At 49.2% G+C, this 22818-nt stretch overlaps 1 protein-coding gene across 1 annotated transcript in view; it reads right to left on the minus strand.

Moving 5' to 3' along the window:
* The window catches only part of LOC111724191 (protein Daple-like), an 87078-nt gene that overhangs the window by 55241 nt on the left and 9019 nt on the right, over nt 1–22818 (minus strand). Inside the window, 1 exon segment of the mRNA XM_023511585.1 lies at nt 22278–22386. Within this exon segment, the coding sequence (XP_023367353.1) occupies nt 22278–22386 (109 nt within the window).

The raw sequence follows: 22818 nt of genomic DNA on the forward strand, positions 1-22818 counted from the left end.
CCATGGTGTCAGACAGGGGGTATGGGGGCAGGACCGCTGGGCTCTCCTTCTGCCCAGGTCTCATAGAGGGAGTCACTGCAGGGCTTCGGAAGTGGAGTCTGGCACCAAATTCCCTGTGGGGGGAGGGGTGCTCGGCTCCCAGTGACAGCACAGGTGAGCATCTACTCTCCCTGTTCCCTCCCTAGCTGGGGCAGTGCAGAGAGAGGTGTAGCAAAGTCCAGCATTGACCAGGCACCATGAACCTAAGAGCTCAGAATGGCATCAGTCAAAACAACCTGGGAACAAAAGCCACCAGGTCCCTGCTGTGCCCACTCACCAATGTAATGTTGCTGCACAGACTCCAAGCAGCTCCCTGATCAGTCCAGAGGTCTGCAGCTGTGGGGTGAAGAGGTCCTCACAGCTCAGGTCACAGTGTACATGGGGGGGGGGGGGTACCATAGAGCACCAGGGCTCTCTCCTGTCCTTCCTGTATGGATGCCTCCCCACAGGTACCTTCCACTCTTGCCAAAGAGAGCACCCTGTCTTTGCCTTCACTCTGAATATTCCCTGTCACTTCAGTAATTCACAATGCTCTTTCCAAAAAGGCCCACCCCTGGGTGTGCATCCACCTGCAACTTCTAATCTTCTCCTTAAGAGCAGCCCACATGGGCTGCTTCTGGTCCACCATTTTCTCTGATTGCACCAAGCACATCAAACTGATGAGTCAGTATAACCTCAGCATACATAAAGAAACTGGAGAGAATGTGTGTCACATTCACAACAAGAATAATTTAATTCTCAAAGCCTGAAGAATTTCAACTCTCTGCTCTGCTCGCAGCAAGCTCAGACAACTAATTCAATTTAATGCCACTATGGAATCTGCAGTCAGAGAGTTTTGACTCTGAAGCTGGTGAAGGTGTTTCCCTGGCCAAGTTACGCTGTTGAACCTCTTAGTTCAGTTCCTATAATCACAGACCCTCTGAGGGCTGCCATGTAGAGTGCTGGGCCCACAGTAAGTGCTCAAGGGAGGTTGGACCTTCTTAGAAGCAGCCAACAGAGATGAGTGGAGATGGGGGCAGGGGCATCCAGGCTTTCTGCAAAGGTCTTCCAACACAGAAAGAGCCCAAAGGGACCAGAAGTATCTAACACTCTGGAACAATCTCTCTTGATGGGTGAAGTTTAGAACATAAGATAGGACCGGCACAGTGGCTCACGCCTATAATCCTACCACTCTGGAAGGCCAAGGCAGGTGAACTGCCTGAGCACAAAGGCAGGTGAACTGCCTGAGCTCAAAGGTGTAAGACCAACCTGAGCAAGAGCAAGACCCTGTCTCTAAAAATAGCTGGGTGTTGTGGCAGGTGCCTGTAGTCCCAGCTGCTTGGGAGGCTGAGGCAAGAGAATTGCTTGAGGCCAAGAATTTGAGGTAACTGTCAGCTGTGATGCCATGGCACTTTACCGAGGGTGACAAAAGTGAGACTCTGTCTCAAAAAAAAAGTAAAATAATTTTACCAGATGACAACCAAGTCAGGACCAAAAAACTCAGGCCTAGGAAAAACTTCCTAAGTCACTAATACCAGTGCATATTTTCTTTTTTTGTTTTTTTTAGAGACAAAGTCTCACTCTATCAACCTTGGTAGAGTACATAGCGTCACAGCTCACAGCAACCTCCACCTCCTAGGCTTAAGCAATTCTGCCTCAGCCTCCCGAGTAGCTGGGACTACAGGCATCTGCCACAACGCCCAGATTTTTTTTGTTGCAGTTTGGCCGGGGCCGAGTTTGAACCTACCACCCTCAGTATATGGGGCCAGCACCCTACCCACTTAGCCACTGGCGCCGCACCTCAGTGCACATTTTCTACTCTTATGGGGGCTTTAGACCAGTCAGGTGCAAAGGTGGTGTGTTAACAAGGTGAACACCTAGAAGCTGTTTCTGTCTTCTGTACTTTTTTTTTTTTGAGACAGAGTCTCACTCTGTTGTCCAGGCTAGAGTGCCACGGCATTATAGCCATGCTCACAGCATCCTCAAACTCCTAGGCTCAAGTTATTCTCCTGCTTAGCCTCCTAAGTAGCCGAGACTATGGGTGACTGCCACAATACCCAGCTAATTTTTCCATTTTTTTTAGTAGTAGGTGGGAGCCTTGCTCTTGTTCAGGCTGTCTCAAACTTCCGAGCTCAAGTGATCGTCCCACCTTGGCCTTCCAGAGTGCTAGGATTACAGATGTAAGCCACTGTGCCCAGTATCTTCTGCTTTTTTTTTTTTTTTTTTTAAGAAACAGACTCACTATATCACCCTGGGTACAGTGCTGTAGCGTCATAGCTCACAGCAACCTCAAACCTTTGGGCTCAAGCAATCATCTTGCCTCAGACTCCCACGTAGTTAGGACTACAGGCACCTGCCACAGTCCCTGGCTATTTTTAGAGATAGGGGCCTCACTCTTGTTCAGGCTGGTCTCGAATTCCTGAGCTCAAGCAATCCACCCACCTTGCCTCCCAGGGTGCTAGGATTATAGGTGTGAGCCACCACGGCCCTTCTTCTACTTTAATATTGCCATATCCTCCTGGAGGTTATGTTTAAGATGACCAGATAAAGGAGGCCAGTGTCCAGGACACAGACCGTCAGCAAACTAGCTCAGATGACGAGTACAGCTCTGCTTCATCTTTAAAGGTCAGCCACCTGGCCACATGCATGGTAGGAAACACATACTAGACAATCGGCTCCCAGAAAGGCCCCTATGAGAGCTCCCTTTCTATCTCCCCCAAATTTCCAAAGCCAGTTGCAAACTCAAAAACCCAAACTCTGGTGCCTGCTGGGTGAGGCCCTGCAGGGAGGGCTCTGGGAGGCACAGTTGCACAGGAAGATGTAGGCGAGCACACCGGGGGCTTCCAGGCTACGTGGCCACTGGGAGATTCTGGCTGATACCTGACAGGGCAGGAAGCAACCTGAGGGGCAAGAGCCAAGATCTCAAGTCTAGGACTCTGCTCCAGCTGAAGGATGGACAGAAACCACCTCCTGGCCCATGTTTCAACTTTTCTGCTTACAGAAGAAGAGTAGATTGGACAGAGTCAGCTGGCCTTAACTGTGGGGGCACGTTAGAATTATCTCCGCAGTGGAGGGTGCTCCAGTAATAGCAATCCAAGCCCACCCAGGCCGTTAAGTCAGAACCTCCCACACTGGGGTCCAGGTAATGTGTCTCCAGGGCTCCCCAGAGGTTCTGCTGTATGGCGGGGGCACAAAAGCCACCACCCTGGGTGGCTCAAGTCCCTTCAAGTTTTAACTTTCTCTGCTGCCAAAGGGCGGAACCACGTGCCCTCTGGACTTGTCCTGAAACCACCCACATCACAGTCGACACTGGAATCTTAAAAACACAAAGACACTTGGCAAGCCCCAGGGGTATCTGCAGCTCCCTTAGCCAGCAAGTGGGAGAAATCAGCATGTTAAGTGAGCTCTAACCTAAGTACAACCAGACTTCTGTCATCTGCCCCATGGGAGCTGGGTTCCAGCTCTGCTGTTAACTCAGCCACCATCCCCTACCCTCTATAAAATGAGAGCTGCCCCTTGTAGCTCTGGCCTGCCCTAGCCCACCTTTCCAATGCCCTTGACATTGGCTATACAAATTCTGGGCCTCATGCACTCTGAGGCCCAAACAGGTACCAGGTAGTGCCTGCCCTGGAAGCATCGCAGGCTAAGGGGTCCACCACAGCAACTCCAGATCCTGGCTGAGGGCCCCGCTTTTCCTGGGAAACATGAGCTACAGCAACCTCGAAGAACAGATGAGGCTTGTGTCTGCTGCAGTGCGCTCTCAAGCCCGTATGTAAACAAGTACACATGGCATGCAATTGGCTACTTGTGAAGCACAGAAAATGTCTAAAGAAGGATTGAAACACTCAAAACACGTGATATTTCAACCAAATAAAGACTGAGATCTGTGCTAACAGTGGGCCGTGACTCAGACACATTTGGCAAGAGGGAAGTGTATTCCTCTCCTCTGGGGCTGGTATGAAGGACTTCCCCGGGTATTAATAGCCCTCAGCTGTCCCACGAAAACCACAGATTCCCTTCCCAGGAAAGGGCCATGGGCCCAGCAGGACAGTGAACTATGAACCACTTTACTGTGCTGAGGTGGCAGGGTGGTGAGTAAATGAAGCATCTGTCTTCTTTCCATGCTGTTTTATTCAGATGTCTACCACTGATGTAACAAAAACAGAAAGGACAAAATAAAGCACCCCAGTTCCTGACTGTACTCAGCCCAAGGCAGGCTATGAGTCTGGATGTCAGCCCAGCACTAGGTCCAAGTAAAACCAAGGTACACAGGGAACACATCTGTTCCCGACCTGAACAAGGGTCTAATTAGCTTCAGGCCTAACTGGCCCCTATGGCCTCAGCAGCTAATAGCCAAGTGCAGTGGGGCATTTACAAGTCACACAGGGGCATGTAAGGTGAGAAAGGAAAAAATGGCTCCTTTCACGCTTCCTCGAAGTCCAGATGCTAAAAGGGAAGGAAGGGATGTGTGCCCTGACCTCTGTTCCACCTTCCTCCTGACCCTCCTCTGCTCCCCCCAGAGGAAAGTCACCAACTGCTCTTCTAGATGTGATTCTAAGTTCAAAGCCAAAATCGTTGACCTAGACCCAAAAAACTTCAAGTGGAAAGGGATGCCTCTGTGTCTGACAGTTTAATCCTGCTTGATTTAAGCATGAACTTCTGAAAAGTCTTCCTATCCTAGGACTATCTATCATCAATAGGAGTAGCTTGGCTGCTGGGACTTAAGAGAAATTGCATCAATGTGGAAAAACCCCTATGCTGACTCCAAGTAAAAAGGTTTTTCCTTTAAAAATAAAACTCCAAACAAATAACAAAAACGCAAAAGGTCAGGTAGTGTTGTTTAAACCTGTCTGTAATCTTAGCCCTTTAGGAGGATGAGGTGAGAGGACTCCTTGAGATTAGGAGTTCAAGATCAGCTTAAGCAACAGTGAGACCCCCATCTCCACAAAAATAGAAAACTTAGCCCTGTGTGGTGACATGCATCTGCAGTGCCAGCTATTTAGGAGACTGAGGTGGGAGGATTGCTTGAGCCCCCGAATTTGAGGTTGCAGTGAGCTAGGTCATGCCAATGTACATCAGCCCAGGCGACAGTGTGAGACCCTGTTTCAAATATTTAATAACAAAAAAAAAAAGGAAAAGACTTACTGCCAGATCTTGCTCAACTAGCCATGATTACTTGGAACTCCCAAGTAGGGCAGAGAGACGCCACTTCTAAGGCTGGGCCCAGGGTTTCAAGCCGCTCGTAAGCAACATCATACGCCCTCTCACCAGATGCCCGTTCTACTCTCTGACATATATTTGAGCACAGCATCTGGCACACAGCCATATGTTCCTCAAAAAACTTCCATCCTTTTAACTTATGCTTTTGGCATTTCCATCTCATTATCAACCTAGAGAGGGTAAGGACCCCTACCTCTTAGGGCAACAGTGAAAGTGTGCCCTATGCTCTGTGCTAAAAGAAGAAAGAAAAAGCTGGCATCTCAGAGGCACTCATACTGTTAAAGTCTCCCTCTGCAAAGAACCTGGGGGTTGGGAGGTAGAGGCTACCCGGGGGCGCTATCTCTCTAATCTGTTTTCTTTTTCTTTTTTTTTTTTTTTTGAGACAGAGTCTCACTATGTCATTAGTAGAGTGCTGTTGCATCACAGCTCACAGCAACCTCCAACTCTTGGGCTCAAGTGATTCTCTTGCCTCAGCCTCCGAAGTAGCTGGGACTACAGGCGCCCACCACAACGCCCAGCTATGTTTTTGGTTGCAGATGTCATTGTTATTTAGCAGGCCCAGGCCAGATTTGAATCCGCCACTCTCAGTGCATGTGGCCGGTGCCATAACCACTGTGCTACGGTTGCTGAGCCTAACCTCTCTGTTTTCTAACTGACCAGTCCAAATCAGCACTGCTGGACACTAGGGAGCAAAGCCCGCAGGCAACCTGCTGTGTCCTCCCAGTGGTGGCAAAGGTACCTTCCAGGCACCATATGTAAAAAGCCAATAGCTGGTCTTGTGCTATTTCAGGATTCCCAAGGCCTAAGCAAGTTAAAAAAGAAGGGGAAAAAAAAACCCCACACAAATCAAAAATTTCCAAAGCACATATTATGGGATAGACACACCCTTTGCTGAACTCCCGCCACCTTTCAGAACCAGCGAATGCAGCCTCTGGAAAGAAAACACGTGGGTTCATTCCTCTGGCTCTGGCATTCACTGTTTTAAGATCCTGGACTTTGTCACAGGGTCCCTAAGGTTCTTGGTTTCCCTGAGCTTCCAATGTCTCATCTTTGAGAAGGGGATAAATGCCATCCTGTGATAGTGAAGACTTAACAAGTAAGGTATATAAGGATAAGGGTCCCTAGCGGCAGCCCCCCAAGGCCCAGCGCCTTCAACACCTAGCACTTAATGCAATGGCAGTCATAAACTGAACGTTCTGGAAACCTCAGAAGCTAACTCATTCATTAGGTCCCTCAGCTGGACCCCAGGGAGACAGAACACAGGTTTTTTAGTTTACCACCATCACCCTCTTGCTGCAAAAACCCTCCCAAATGGGTTTCTTGCTTTTTTTCTTAATTATGATAAAATATATATAACCTAACTTTAATCCTTTGAGCATACAGTTCAGTGGCATTCAGTACATTTACACTGTTGTGCAACTATCACCACCATCCATTTCCAGAATCATTTTCATCTTACAAAACTAAAACCCTGACCTCTTTACACAATAACTCCCTGTGTCCCTTTCTTTTTAAAGTCAGACGATTTCTAAAATCGGGCAGCTTCCTAAAAGATTTAAAGTTAAAATTTCCTGAGTGTACTGTATTTCTTTTTCTTGTTTGTTAAAGTTTTGCTCTACTTTGGAGTTGAAAGACTAGTTAGTTACCCTCATACTTTCTAAATTCTCTCCAACCACATATGAACATGCTCTTGGGCTGCAAAGCCACAGCATGAGTTTATCTCCTCACTCCACATGGATGCTCCAGACCCACATGGGCCTGTCAGGTGGCAGCCACCAGGGCCCCCATGCAGGTTACTCCCAGCTGACCCTGGTCCCACAAGCACAGCCATCTCCAGTGGTTCCAGCTCTCCCCTCCTGAGGACATACCTAGGAGGAGTTCAAACACACCCAGGAACTTACATAACCTATAAACTTTGGCATCGATCACCCCTTCCCTTCCCCCCAAAATCCTCAATCCAGGAAATCTAGAGGGGTGGCTTAGCTATGGACATGGAGCTCCCAGGCCCTGACATCAACATCACAAAGCAGGGAAGAAACTTCAATTAGTCAGAACTAGAGGAGGAGAATCCTTCCAAAAGCAAAAAAGGAAGGAGGAAGGTTTCACTGGTCACATTCTCAATTACCTTCTGTTCAAGAAGGCTGTTGGAGTTTAAAGGGACGAGATCAAACGGCCTGTCAAAGTGGCTTTGCCTTTAGAAATCAATTTATCTCATCTTTTGAACCCCAGATTTGATAACGATCCAGAGTTTCAATACAGGCGAAGCATAAAAGAAGGAACATTTTGGAGTCCACTCTGGCCCATCCCATGAACCCGTTCCTGGGGAGTTTCCCAGGGACCACTCCACAGGGACCTGAGCAAAACTCAGCAAGTATCCCTGAGCAAGTCTGCACACCTGGCACAGAGAAAGCAAGTCAGAGCAAAGGGCGTGATGATAGCAGTAAGGAAAATAATTAAACCTGGTTCAGAGACTCTGCGTGGGCTCCAAGAGGCCAACAAAGGGAAGGTGTTGGGGCAAGAGAGACTGCAAAGGCAAGGGGGGGCGGAGGATGGAGATGGGAAGCAGCCTAGGCCTCTGGTAGCAAAAACAGTGCACTGGCACTCTCTCTCTGAAGGTCACAATTGAGTCCAGTTATTACCCCCAATTGATAGAGGAAGAAATGGCTTGGGCCCAGGTCACACCAGTGTCAGGACAGCCCTGGAGTCCAGCAGGGGATCATGAGCAGGCAGGGGATGACATACCCTGCCACCTGCTATTTTGTTTGCAAGATGGATGGGGTTGTCTCCCCAAAACCTATAGGTAGAGGGAATTTTATCTATGCAAGGAAGAAACAAGGGTAAAGGCAGGAGATGAAAGAAGAGTTGCAGATCTGAGAATCTATCTTGCCAGTGACCCGTATCTCAGCCCTCATCTGGTTTCTTCTCAAAGTCTGGACAACCTGTTGCCGATTAACCAACACAGAAGGTTATCAAAACAGCCCAGAGTTAGCAGAAATCACCAACTCTTCTTTCTTTTGGCATCTAGGCTTGGGATATCCACCTCTGCAACTCAGTTCATTTCCATTTAAAAATTCAACTTTGTAAGCTCTACCGAAAGCCCAAATGTGAGGAGCTAAGAGACCAGCTAAGCACAAACACTGCCCAAACTGCTCCAGAGCCACAGGTAGCCACAAATCCACACTTTAAAGGGATATAAATCTGATTCACTAGACAAGAAGATGAGCTTGTTTGGTTACTAAGGTTTGGAAAGGAGGCAAAAATTTTATTTTTTAAATTTTAAAAGTCATTAAACCTAAACCTTAGAAAGCTCAGGGGAGCGAAGCTGGCTAGACAAGGTTGAAAACAATCAATTTAATTTCCACCCCTCAGGGATTGAGCTTACCAGTACCTGACATATGGCATTTCCATCAACAAAGCAAACACCACATGAAAAGCCTACAGGGTCTGCGTGAAGACAGCAGGGGACCTGGTAAGGGAGGACTCAAAGGCTCCAGCAGCCCCCTCATTGCACCTCCATCCGGGTTTGCCTCTACCTACCCCCCAGTTAGGATCTGAGTCCCTGCTGTGTGCCAGGGATACAGCAAGTCTGGCAGGCCCTGGATCTCCAATCACTCAATGGTCTAGAAAGGGCAAGGGTCAGGGGCCTTGCTAGGGTCATTTTAGGGAGCGTTAGGCCTCCTGGCTCCAGCCCAGAGCAATACCTTGCGGCACCATGTTTCCGGAACACAATGACTTATTCTCTGAATTATTTATTCCATTGAGTCATGGCTTACATTGTCATGCATCTTGTCATTAGCCCACACTGACAGAGACATATTTCATGACGGTGAGGTGAGAGACAAACAAAAGAGTCAGCGCCTGATTTTAAGGAATTTCACTGCTGGTGGAGGAGAAAACTGTGAGGCTTCCCTCAGTCAGATCCTATGGGGAAGTCTCTCAGTACACAGTAAGCTTAAAATAAAAGATCACACACAAGAACAGTGTGTAGGGCAAGAGACAAGCACACACGTGCATACGTATTAGACTAATCCAAATGAATCAGACAGCACTGCTCTTGGAAGGGCCCTTTTATAATCCGCTCAGCAACAAATGAAACGCACAGAGGCCCAGAGTGGGGTGGGCTGGGGGCCTGCCCACCAGTCTGTGCCAGACGGGTGGGCATCCTATCATCCCCTGTCCTGTCTCACCGAGACCTGCACAAGGCCCTTACTATACCCTCCTGCAATCCTCCCGGCAGGCACTATTAATATCTCTACTTTTTCAGATAAGGCTGTCAGAGATGAAGTAACTTGCCCAAGGCCATAAATGGGGGGGCTCTCAAAGGAACCCACTACTCGACCTTGTGCCTCTGCAGATGGTGAGGTTTGTGGTTGTTTCTCTTACTCTTTTTATTTTTACTTGGACTCATGTCTCCTGTCTCCCAAGTCCTCTATCTACAAGTAACTGTGCCCCCTCCATCTGCAAAACACAGAATACAGAGGTTTCTCTGGGAATGTGAACTATCACTATCATTGTTTACTGATTCAAAAAGCCTCCCACTATTTCATCTGAGCCTCTTGGCAACCTATAAGGTACTTACTGCCCATATTTTTACAGGTGACATTAAATGAGGCACCCTAAGTCACACTGCTAGGAACAGTGACACACAAATTTCTAGACCTGAGAAAGAGTTAAATGACTCCAGCTGACAAAGCTGTGGAGCTCTCCCTGTTCCTGCCCCCCCACCCCACCTTGTTTTCTGGCCTGGCTGGGTAACCAAAGAGACCACCCCCCAGAGCTAGCTCATACACTTCCAGTGGGCAGGCAGCAGCTAATCTCCTAAGCCCCCAGCTGAGAATGCAAACCTGTCTGCTCCTCCCAGCCTGGCGGGGCTGGGCATGTCTCCCTCTACCCCTCCACCCAGAAAATGCTGAAAGCCCAATCCCAAAGCAATAGAGCCCTTGCAGCGCACACCTGGCAGCCTCTACTCTTTACCTTTCTGAAACCTCCACCTCCCCCTACAAAGTATCACCAAAAGTCAAGATTGGCGGACACAGGGTGTGGCCTCTTCAACCTCTCCAGTCCGGGCTGAGCCCACCAATTTCAGCTAAGCACTTCCTCAACCTCATTATCTCCATCTTCCTCTCATAACTAGAGAAGTGAGACTAAAATTACACCACGAAGGACCAAGGCCCTGAACGCCACGGCAAAACGGCAGAAAAATCTCTGCCTTTCCAAAAAGAACAGCTGAATAACAGAAAATGTTATTAGCCCTGGATGTGCGCCACACAGCCGGCTGTTATGGAGAGGTGAAGCTTGCCTGGGCAAGTTCTTCCGAGACTCCTTCTGACAAACCGGTTGTAACATCAAACACGCTGATCTTAGCATTTAACACCAAAACCCAAGGCAAAGAAGAGAATCTTTTTTTCTTTTTAGAAACTTGAGAACTATATTTCCCTCCTTTTTGTCACAAAAGGAACTGGTCCCTGTTAGCATGCCCTCCTGCTCTTCCCAGGGTTTAGGACACTGCTGTAACACAAGCTGTCTCTAACCTTCCATCCTTCTAACTTCCCTCACTGCTCACAACACTCAACACTCCTCAAAGCACAGTTTTCAATGGGAGCTGAGCAAGACCTGCCCAAAAATGATGCTGATGAGGACTCACGACCAGAAGCACAGCTCACACTTGATGCTTGTGGGTTTAACATTGGCGGTTTTAACTATAATTCTTCTAGAAGCATAAATCCGGACCTCCTGCCCTATGATCAGGGTGACCACCCCGCTTCCTACCCTCAACAGCTCAGCAGTGGCAGGCACTGTACCACCTGTGATGGGTTCAAAACCACGATTCTTTTTAAACAAATGGCCATGAATTAAGAAAAAACTGAGCAAAAGGTGAAAAAGTTCATACTTGACATGGTGAGAGAAAAGGTACGCGAAACGTAATTCTGGGGGTAAAATGCCATTCAGAAGAAGGAGAGGCCCTGGAGAAAGTCCAGGTTCATAAGCATGAGGATGCTGAGTGGGGCTTTGGGCCGATCCCCTGGGTCTGTGTGTTCTGAGCACTTGGGCTCAGTGCTGTGCTAAATAAGCAGACCAAAGTGAGGTGGCAGCCACAGGTGTCTGGGCGGCACCTGCAACACCCGGGAGCAAAAGGTAAGACTCCCCAGCCAAGAGCACACTCCTTCCGGTTAAGGCAAAGGAAAATGTGGCCGCTCAGAAGGGAAACTCCCAGCAATTCAAGGTCTGCAGGAGCAGCCCTCAGCGACCAGGACTGTCCCCCCCCACACACATACACACACACACACACACACTTCTCTCTCTCTCTCCCCCTCCACTTTTTCTGTCTCTCTCTCCCCTTCCCCCATCTCCTAGGTAGTCCTGGCCAAATTCCAACTCTGCTAATTATAGCAGTCTCACCTTTCACCCTCCACACCCCCGACAATTAGCCCCTGAATCTCTTCTTCCTGCCCCTCTAGGGGGTGAGGCCAGCTGTTCCCGCCTTCCCACCCGGAAGTTGTAGAGGTGCCTGAAGCAGCCCAGTCCCTTCCCCTGGGGCTCCAGGCTATAAGAAGCCTGGGTGACAAGGGGGAGCCTGAGCAGGAGCCCCTTGGAGGTGGCACTCCCAGCCTGGCACACCACTCGAGGCACCCCACCCCAGTGCCAGAAGATCTGAGGGCTCTGCCGCCCTTCAAAGAATAGTCAGTCCCACCCACGGCAGTTATGCCCCTACATGATTCTAGTAAGCTTAGTTTTTAGAAAGAAGCTTCTCCAAGCAGCCAATGATCAAGAAAACGCTCAGCTTTCTGGGGCGGCTTCCTCATCTTACTCCACAAGCCTTGGTTTCCTCACCTGTAAAATAGGACCAGCGATTTCTTTCTCATGAGGCCGATGTAATGGCGGAAAAGGACCACGCCCTGAAGTTCCCGGCACAAGCACTCAGTAAAGATTACACTCCTTTCAAGACCTTTCTCGGCCTTTTAATTTGGGCACAGATTTGAGTCCCAAAGTTTCTAGTTGCTATTCACTATTTTTCTGAGACAGGGTCTCTCTTTTTTTACCAGAGCCAGACTGCAGTGATGTCATCGTGGCTCACTGAAGCCTCCGAGTTCTAGGCTAGAGTGATCCTCCTGCCTCAGCCTTCCCAGTAGCTGGGACTACAAAAAGGTTAGTGCCACCACACCCAGCTAATTTTTCTATTTTTTATAGAGATGGGGTCCGGCTCTTGCTCAATCTAGTCTTAACCTCAGGAGCCCCTTCAAGGGATCCTCTCACCTCAGCCTCCTAAAGTGCTAGGATTTGGTGTGAACCACAACACTGCCCTAGGCAGCATTTCCTCTGACAACAAAAAGGAGAGAAAGGAAAGGAAACCAAGTCCCAGCGGGGGCAGCCTAACATCTGGCAGAAAGGTAACCTGGCTCTCCAAAGGCGTGGAGTTCAGCACATCATCAGGCATCCTCTCGGTGTGCCGCGCTCCTGGCCAGCAACTAGCCCTCTGAGCCCAAAATACACAGCCCCGAGCCAGCAGGACAGGAGCACTACAGACTGGGAGCCAACGCCTTTTGTCAAGTGTGGAAAAGGGAACCCAGGTAGCCCTGAAGCTGTAGTCCGGCTCTGGCCCCCTCGGGCTGCTGAGAAGCTTCTGGGGCCCCAGGCCTCAGAAGCCTTAGACAGGGCACTGAGCCACGGGAGTGGTGTGCAGGGCAGGTGGCCCTGTGTGCTGGCTGGAGCTTTCTCTGCCCACTACTCCCACTGCGGGAGAGGGGCTCCTCACTATCTCTTTGGGGAGCACCCTGTGTACTACCCGCACCCTCATTCTGGGGCTCTCACCCTGTACACCTGCTTATGTGTTCTCAACGGAAGCCCCTGAAGACAACTCCTGGAGCCTGCACCCCCAGCCGGTCCACCAGACCCATCTGCCCACAAGACTGACACCAGGCAGGCCTGAGCCCTGCCAAGGCTGCTCCTCTTCACCCAGAGACCTGGCCCCACCACCCACCTGTAAGTCAAATCGGGAACCCAGGTACCCCTCACTCCGGCCCCTCACATCCAGGCTGGATGCACTTCAGAAGTCTGTGGGAGCTCATCCTGTTCTCTGCTGCTCCTGGACTGAGGCTCTCAAGACCTGCCCTGGCTCCCCACTCCCTCCCAAAGCCAGTCCAATTTCTTTCTACACAGGTGCCAGTGTTTCTTTCTTAAACTTTTCCTCTTAAAGTCCCCCCAAAGACACACAAACCTGTTAGGACGAATGACACATTCATTGGCACCAAGGTGTTTCACCACCTGGAGCCTCCCTGCCCCACAAAAGCCCCAACCTCTGGGCTGCTTTCCATCTCCAAAGCTCTGCAGGTACCACTCCTAGGACACCCCCTTCCTGACACTCTGGCTCCCTCCAACCCCAGGCCAAGCGCATTCCAAGTGTCACCCCCACCCCTGGCCAGCATCCTGCAACATCCCCTCCTGCGCAGGCACAGGCAGCAGTTCCTCCACCTCACCTCTCCCCCGCCCTACTAAACGTGAGCAACTCAGGCGTGGAGGGCCAGCCCAAAGGACAAAGAAGAGAGACAAAGGGAAAAGAACCGGGTGACCTGGCAAGCAACACCCACTCTGGGCCTCGGAATGTCCACATCCTGCATTTCATCACTCCACAGACACTAGCAAGAGAATGGGGGACAGGAAGAGGAAAGGAGGGGCCCACACAGACCACTGTCCTCCACCCCTGGCCTAACTTCCCAATGCAGCCTGCAAGGTTCTCTTTAGAACGTTAAACTGACTGTAAATACTCACAGGGAAGCCGTAGGCTCCTGTGTTTGTCACATCCACCAGCAAACAAAGGCCCCCACCGGTCAGATGGGAACAGAGCCCAGTCCTCAGGCTGGACCCCCACCCCCAGCTAGGCCCTGCCCCACGACATAGAGGTCTTGTCCTCTAACCCCTCCGCAATCCCCCCGGGCAGTCTTTGGAGAGACCCCAAACTGCATGCAATGATTCTCCAGCACAGGCACACAGCAAAAGCCACCTCCCAACTTCATAAGTGTGGGAGAGACACAGCGATCTCTAGCATTCAATAGCAACAGAGAACAGTGCATTTTAGCAAATACCCTCAACAATGGGCAATTCACCAAAGAAAAAGAAAAAACCTATAAATAAGGCAATTCTGGCAATGAGCAGAAGTCCTCAAAGGAACTCGTCTGCTAGGAATTTATCCTAAGGAAATGAAAACATTTGTGGAAAGACTTAGGTACCAAGTATGTTCATGGTGGTATTGTTTCTAATTCTGAGGTAGAAAGAACTCAGTATCAATGATAGGAGGACAGCCACAGGATGAAATGTCACAGAGACACTAAAATTCATATTAGGGGCCAGGCATGGTGGCTCACACCTCTAATTCCAGCACTTTGAGAGGCCAACGCAGGAAAATCACTTAAGCCCATGAGTTGGAGACCATCCTGGGCAACATACCAAGGCCCCATCTCTACAAAAACCAAAAGTGAAAAGTTGGCTGGATATGGAGGCAACATTCTAGCTATCCAGGAGGCTGACCGAGGTAAGATCACTTGAGCACAGGAGTTCAAGGCTGCAGTGAGTTGCAATCATGACACTGTACTCCAGGCTGTACGCTGGAGCCCTTATCTCAACCAAGCAATCAATAAAAGAACATTTAATGGCATGGGAAAATGCTCACTACACGGCAGATGAGGAAAAAACAAAACAAAAACCAGGTTACAAACAATATGAAGAATCTGATCCACACAGCAAGCAGAAGTACCAAAATGTTAACAATGACATCCCTAAGTGGTGAGATAATGGGGAAATTTAATTTTCTATTTCCTAGGCTCAGTGCCTGTGGCTCAAGCGGCTAAGGTGCCAGCCACATGCACCTGAGCTGGCAGGTTCAAATCCAGCCCAGGTCCATCAAACAACAATGATGGCTGCAACCAAAAGATAGCTGGGCGTTGTGGCAGGCGCCTGTGGTCCCAGCTACTTGGGAGGTGGAGGTAGGAGAATCACCTGAGCCCAAGAGTTGGAGGTTGCTGTGAGCTATGATGCCACAGCACTCTACCCAGGGCGAAAGCTTAAGGCTCTGTCTCAAAAAAAAAAAAATTCTATTTCCTAATCTACAGTAATAACATATTATTTCTAATTTCCTTAGGATGTGTACATAAGCTATAAAACCAAAAATACAGACCTCCTATTTAACCTTTGAAATCAAAAGTAGAGAAAGTAGTTTCTCCTCTGTAAATTCAATAAATGTATTATTCCTAAAGCAAATTCCTCTAGTTACAGTGGTTCTCAACCTGTGGGTTGTGACCCCTTTGCAATAATGAAAACACATCGTGGCATTAGGAAGGTTAAGAACCACTGCTCTAGTACCTGTAGCTGTACTGGGTGGGTCTCTCAAAGCAGTTAAGCAGCTGTAACTTTAATTATAAACCCCCTAGACCACACCAATAAGACAGAAGAGAGTTTAATGTGTTACTCCCAACTACACCAAACGTACATTTCCTTCCTTTCTTCTGACAAACTGTTCATTCTTCAAACTAACTATACACATTTCATATTCTAATTTTTATTGTGATAAGCAGCTCATGTACATATATACAAGAGTACACAAACACACAGCTTTGCTGGATCTTTAGACCAAACTTCCATAAATGATACACTCTGCCTGTAAGTCTCTGTCAAACGTAAGAATAGAAGAAAATGTACATCTGACATCGTTGGTGGGAAAGTTGCTTCAGGAAAATTATTTTATAAAATTTATAATTTATTTACTTTATAAAATTTTTTGGCTCGGCGCCTGTGGCTCAAGTGGCTAAGGCGCCAGCCACATACACCTAAGGTGGCGGGTTCAAATCCAGCCCAGGCCCGCCAAATAACAATGACAGCTGCAACCAAAACATAGCTGGGTGTTGTGGCGGGTGCCTGTGGTACCAGCTACTTGGGAGGCTGAGGCAGGAGACTCACTTGAGCCCAGGAGTTGGAGGTTGCTGTGAGTTGTGATGCCACAGCACTCTACCCAGGGGGATAGCTTGAGGCTCTGTCTCCAAAAAAAAAAAAATTTTTTTTCTTTTTTTTTGAGACAGAGTCTCACTATGTCGCCCTCAGTAAAGTGCTGTGATGTCACAGTTCACAGCAACCTCAAACTCTTGGGCTTAAGTGATTCTCTTGCCTCAGCCTCCCAAGTAGCTGGGACTACAGGTGGAAAAATTTTATTTCTTTCTTTTTTTTTTTTTTTTTTGCAGTTTTTGGACAGGCTGAGTTTGAACCTGCCACCTCCGATATATGGGACTGGCACCCTACTCCTTTGAGCCATATGTGCCTTCCCCAAAATTTTATTTCTTAAAAAATAAAAAAGTAGAAACCAGGAGTAGTGGCTCACACCTGTATCTTAGAACTCTGGGAGGCCAAGGTGGGTGGACTGCTTGAGCTCAAGAGTTCGAGACCAGCCTGAAAGAGTGAGACCTCCGTCTCTAAAAAATAGCCAGGCATTCTGACAGGTATCTGTAGTCCCAGATACTTGGGAGGCAGAGACAAGAGGATCACCTGAGCCCAAGGGTTTGAGGTTGCTGTGAGCTATGACACCACAGCACTCTACTAAGGGCGACAAAATGATATTCTGTCTCTTTAAAAAAAAAAAGTAGGGAAGGTTCAAGCAATTATGAAAAATATTTGCATGTACATATTTATTTGTTTTGAATGAAAGATACACAAGTGTTCGTGGTAACCATTTAAACTGCTTTATTTTTACTTTTTCAAAGCAATAAAAAAAGAATAATAGGAAAGCAATAAAGGAAAAAGAAAAAATGCTTTCAGAAGATAAGGCACCTCCAGGGCTGTATTTATTCTGCTGTTTCATTTGAGATAAAGAACAATCTTTTGGGTCCATTCTGGCCTGGTAACCACAGCAAGAGACCAGAAGTCAGAGAGCTGAGTTCCAGGTATCTGTAATACTCAACTTTGAAAGGACCTTAAGGCTCGGCGCCTGTGGCTCAAGCAGCTAAGGCGCCAGCCACATACATCTAAGGTGGCGGGTTCAAATCCCCAGCCCGGGCCCGCCAAACAACAATGATGGCTGCAACCAAAAAATGGCCAGGCGCTGTGGCGGGCACCTATAGTCCCAGCTACTTGGGAGGCTGAGGCAGAAGACTCGCTTGAGCCCAGGAGTTGGAGGTTGCTGTGAGAGTGATACCATGGCACTCTACCCAGGGGGACAGCTTGAGGCTGTCTCAAAAAAAAAAAGGACCTTAACCTCTAAATCTTGGCCATCTCTGGTCATCCTGAGACTGCAGGCCTGCAGGCCTAGCCTCTTCACTGGACAGAGAACACTCAGGAAACCCAAAGCAAAGCAGTCCACCCAGGCAAATGAGGAGAACCAGGTCTCACAGCCTCGCACAGCCAGCAAGGAGAGGAGCTCGCAGAAACTGGGCAAATTCCCCATCTGAGAGCAAGTCCTACGGGTAAGTCCCTACATCTAACAGTCCTCCTTTCACTGGGGAGGAAAGCTACATGCAGACCAGACCACAAAGGTGTCCATCGGCACACAAAGAATCAACCGAGGCCACTTCTGACAGGCTCCCACCAGCATGAAGCCAAAGAAACCTCCAGAACCTCGTGACAACTGGGGCTCAACCACCTGGAGAAGGGGCAAGACCAAAGGTGTCCAGGCCTGGGAATGGCAGATGTCATGCACAGCTTACCAAGGACAAACCTGTCAGCGATCTGCTGCTACACTGGCCTCACCTTCCTTACTTTCAGACTGGGTCCATTATCTGCATTTAATGTAAATATTCAAGTCACTGATTGGGAAAAAAACGGACCATTATATAAATGTGAAATCCAGTTATGATGAGTAAACATGTGTCTTATGACACAGGACTCAAGCCTGGACAGCCAGGCTGTGGTATCATGGGCTTGAGGCCAGCTTTGCCTTTCCCTCAAGCCCTGATGCACATGGCCTGTTTGGGAGCTTGCCCCAGGGCTAGAGATCTCACCTGGAACTAATCAGCTTTTTCTTCTCCAAAATGCAGAGAATGACCTGGGCATGCGCTTCTCCAAGGCCCTGTACTACTCTGGCTTTCTCTGCCTTTCCCATGATTCCCTGGATGACACCCCTGCTCCCTCTGGTGACCTCCTCCCACTGCATCCTTTCCTTCCCCCCACCCCTGACAGAATACATGATAAAGAAGGGTCACCTGGTGAGATGTCACATGGGGGGGCTCATGAAATTACAGACTCTCAGACTTAAACAGTAGGTCTGAGGCGGGGCCTGACAATCTGCATTCCTTTTTTGAGACAGAGCCTCAAGCTATCCCCCTGGGTAGAGTGCCGTGGCTTCACTGCTCACAGCAACCTCCAACTCCTGGGCTCAAGCGAGTCTCCTGCCTCAGCCTCCCAAGTAGCTGGGACCACAGGTGCCCGCCACAACGCCCAGCCATTTTTTGGTTGCAGCCATCATTGTTGTTTGGCGGGCCCGGGCTGGGGATTCGAACCCGCCACCTTAGGTGTATGTGGCTGGCGCCTTAGCCACTTGAGCCACAGGCGCCGAGCCGACAACCTGCATTTCTAACAAGCTCCCACCGATGCTGATGCTGCTGACCTGGGAGCCACCCTTTGAGAACCAACACTCTTACCCACTGATCCTCAGTCCTGTTGGTTGGTAAGACTCAGGCAGTTGGGAACTTACGAAAACACAGATTCTAGGACACCAACTTCAGAAGAGTCCAACACAGCCAGTCAGGGAAGGACTGAGAATCTGGCTAAGATGCTGGTGGCCACAACTGGTTTTCACCCACCTTTGGACCCATGTCCCCCTAGAAAAAGGTCAGGACTCTTTGTCTCTATAGCTTTTCATAGTCAAACAAGCCCATGCTGCTCAGGAGACATCCTGTCCTTCCAAATTGCCACAAGGGGACAAACGGGGGAGCAGAATGATCTCCTGGCAGACCAGTCCCAGGACTAGACTGCAAGACCTGCATGTTGTCTACCAAAAAGCCAAGGGCAGGAGGAAGTCCTACCACCCACGCACCCTCCTGGCCGCCCCATCAGAGTAAGGAAACACATTTGTCTCACTTTATTCCAAGCCCTCATGACTGGCAGGGCAAGCTGGGCAGTAGTTCTCTTGGAGAACATTTTCAAACACCCCTTTACAATAATAGCCAGTTATGTTTGTGCTATAATGTTAGGTGGGAGGAAAAAAGGCAGGATATGCAATTGTATATATGGCACTACCACAATAGCACAAAACAAAAACTATTCACTCAAGAACTGAAAGGAAACACTAAAAATGTTAATAGTGATTGTCTCGGAGTCCTGGGCTTTATGGGTGGTTATTTTTTCTTGCTACACATTTGTTTTCCAAGCTGTTTACAAAGAGCACGTACAGTATTACTTGTATGTCACGAACTTTATTTTACCTTAAATCAGAAGGAAAAAAATACTTAGCAGAACACCATCTATACAGAATGTGCCAGCCCTGAATGCAAACATCGTACCAGATTTCTCCAGGCAGGCAGGGCTGAGAGGCAGTGACCACACTGTGACTGGCAGCCAAGGGCTGCCAATAAATGTTTCCTGACCATTTACACTGAGCTGGCCAAGGCTGCCAACATACACTTAGCTCAAAGAGCTAAGAACCCAGGAGGGGGAGAACAAGTATGCTGGATCTTCTTTCCCATCCATAGGGGCTCTGAGTATGGACACATCATCTTTTACTTTGTGTGACAATTTCTCTCTCTCTTTTTTAAACCTTCTTATAATAAGAGATGGGGTCTTGCTCTTGCTCAAAATGCTCTTGAACTCCTGGTCTCCTGCAATCTGCATGCCTTGGCCTCTTAAAGTACTAGGGTCACAGGTGTGACTGTGCCCAGCCTTGTATGACCATTTCTCTTCCTCTGGAACTCTACACTGCACCCCAAGTACTGTAAAGTGCCTTGAGACAGAGTCTTAAGGGGGTGTCTAGCCCCTTCTGCCTGGGCCAGACCTGAACCCTCGGAGATGTTCACCAACAGTAGGAGTCCTACTGGGCTAAGGGCAGCATCCTCACAGCCTGACAATTTATAGCGGGCCTGATTGCTCTGTGCTATTCACAGAGAGCTGCGGAAACCTTACCTCTGTCTGAGACCTTCATCTCTGCCATAGAGATTATCACCTCCCAGCCAACCCTGGGCAGGAGACACATGCGTCTATAGTGTTATGCCACCAGCTCTGGACAGCCTTGCAAGCCTGTTCCTGCCCATGACCTTTCAAACTGGAAACTCAGTCACCCACGAAAACCCCACTCAGGCGTCACCTCCTTCAAGAAGCCTTCCCTACTCCCCCAACAGAGACTGAGTTAGGGGGTCTTGTTTCTCAAATCTTCAGCACCATCTGCTTAACTATGCACTCAGCACACAGTCCTGAGAGCACCTGCTTGGCACAAATGGTGCCTGTAGATAGGGACAGAACCCTGATACCTGCTGAGCAAAAAGCACAGCCCCCAGACCCCTCATCCATAGATGCCCAATTCCCCTCAGCAGCATCACCTTTGTTCAGCTTCCCCTGCCAAGTGCCCGTCACAGGGAGGCACCAGCTGAAATGTCCCTGCATATAGCACACCCACCCCAAATGTGGTTCCTCTCAGATAAGGAAAAGAATGTACTCTGTCTCCCTAGAGCCAACTCACACAGGGCTCCCAGACCATCCCTCCCAGGCCTCTCCCTGAGCCCTGGCTCTGTCCTCAGACAGCTGTAACTAAATGAACGGGCTGGTTCTAGGCTTCTAGAGGTGATGCTCAGAGAGCCCACAGTACCACGCTCCCACAGGCTGTGGACTGAGCACAGGTGGTCACTGAACTGGCCCCCACAAGCAAATAGGCCCAGCACTCCAACTCCAATGGGAGGAGGATGGAAACACCCATCTCAGAAAACCTAGCACACTGTCTACTCCCTCCCTCTCCCATTCTGTTTCAAATCCACATTGATACAGAAGCAACCACAGTCCTCATCATAACTGGGCCCAGCACACAGCTTGATACCATAGCACAATTTCTGCCTGGCTGTCCCTCAGCTGAGCCCAGAACCAGCAGCCACTGTGTAAGTGCAGAATTTGAGGTGGCTGGCCAGGGCCCTTGCAACATCTGCAGATAGTCCCCAACCAAGCCTAAGGGACAGCACAGAACATCACGTTTGAGGAACCAGGTCTCAGAGGCAGGTCTGGACATGGGTTTAAGGAAACTCTGGTGCAAATCTAGAAAGCACTTGTTCTTGAGTAGCAGTTCCCAAACCATGTTCCCCAGGATCCAGGAGAGAGGACACAGCTGAGTAGAGCACACTCAGGCCCCCCAGGCCCTACATCAGAGTAACTAGGGCTTCACTGGGGTCTCAAGAAAAATCATATGGGGGGAATTTTCACTGCTAAGAAAAGGTTTGAGCACCAGGGCTCTAAAATGCACAATTGCCATTTCCCATCAGAAATCACAAATACCACCAAATATTCACAACCACTCTTTCCTTGGCTGGAATGGGTCTTTTAAAAAGCCCTTCCGCAGGCCCACTTGCCTGACCAACTGCCTCACACTGATCAGACAGCGTCAGCCAGGTGGTCCTGGTTGCAACCTGGATGATTACATTCTTGACCCCTCTCTATCGTCCTTCTATGGTGATCTCTTTCCGTAGTCAACCCTTGAATGGCTCCTGTGCAAACAGCGACCAGGCCGGAGGGCTGCAGACCACAACCACGCCAGGGTGCCACTCACAGGTGCATTCCCACAAGCCCCCCGTTTGGCTGCATTCTTGAGGCTGTGGCTGAAAACTACGGCTCCTCCCTGGGGCGCTCACAGAACACCAGTGATATCTGCAACTCAAGGAATGTCTGCTGAACAAAGTTGAGCCATGCAGGATCTTGCCCTTACACGATGCCCAAGAAAGGCTTCAGTGAAAGGGCCCAGAGTATCAGCAAGGAGATGCCTGAACTTGAACACATTTCCTCTCGGCTTCCTGTGGGGAAAGTGCTCCAGTGACAACACTGCAGAACATACATCCACACGTGAGAACTCCTGCAGACAGCAGAAGTGCGCTTACCTGGTAATAGGTCTTTATGTTCCTCACCAAGATGGTCAGGTTCTGAATGCGAAGGTTCACATCGTTGTTGACGTGTTTGTTGATGCGCTGATTTGTTGGCCTGGGGTCTCTAGGGGAGGAAACACAAGAAAATGGGAGCCTCTCACCTTTACCACACTTCCTCTCCCAGTCTCCACCAGGCGAGCATTTTGCTCTACTGTCCCCAGGCGAGCAGGCTTGACAGGCTGGTTCAATTCAAATCCTCACTCTGCCACTGCCCAGCCGAGACCTTAGGAAGCCCCAGCCACCTTTCTGCATCCTCACTCAACCACAGTCCTTTCATCAATGTTGTTTCTGTTCACTGTTCATAGGACAACTGCCTGTCAATGCAGACCCAAAAAAGTTTTCTTATATAAAAATCAGGCAGCTCGGCGCCTATAGCTCAACCGGCTAAGGCGCCAGCCACGTACACCTAAGGTGGCGGGTTCGAATCCCCAGGCCGGACCCGCCACAACACTGACGGCTGCAACCAAAAAATAGCCAGGCAGCTCGGCGCCTGTGG

Source organism: Otolemur garnettii, unplaced genomic scaffold (assembly GCF_000181295.1).
Source record: "Otolemur garnettii isolate 467f Iridium unplaced genomic scaffold, OtoGar3 scaffold00020, whole genome shotgun sequence".
Lineage (NCBI taxonomy): Eukaryota > Metazoa > Chordata > Mammalia > Primates > Galagidae > Otolemur > Otolemur garnettii.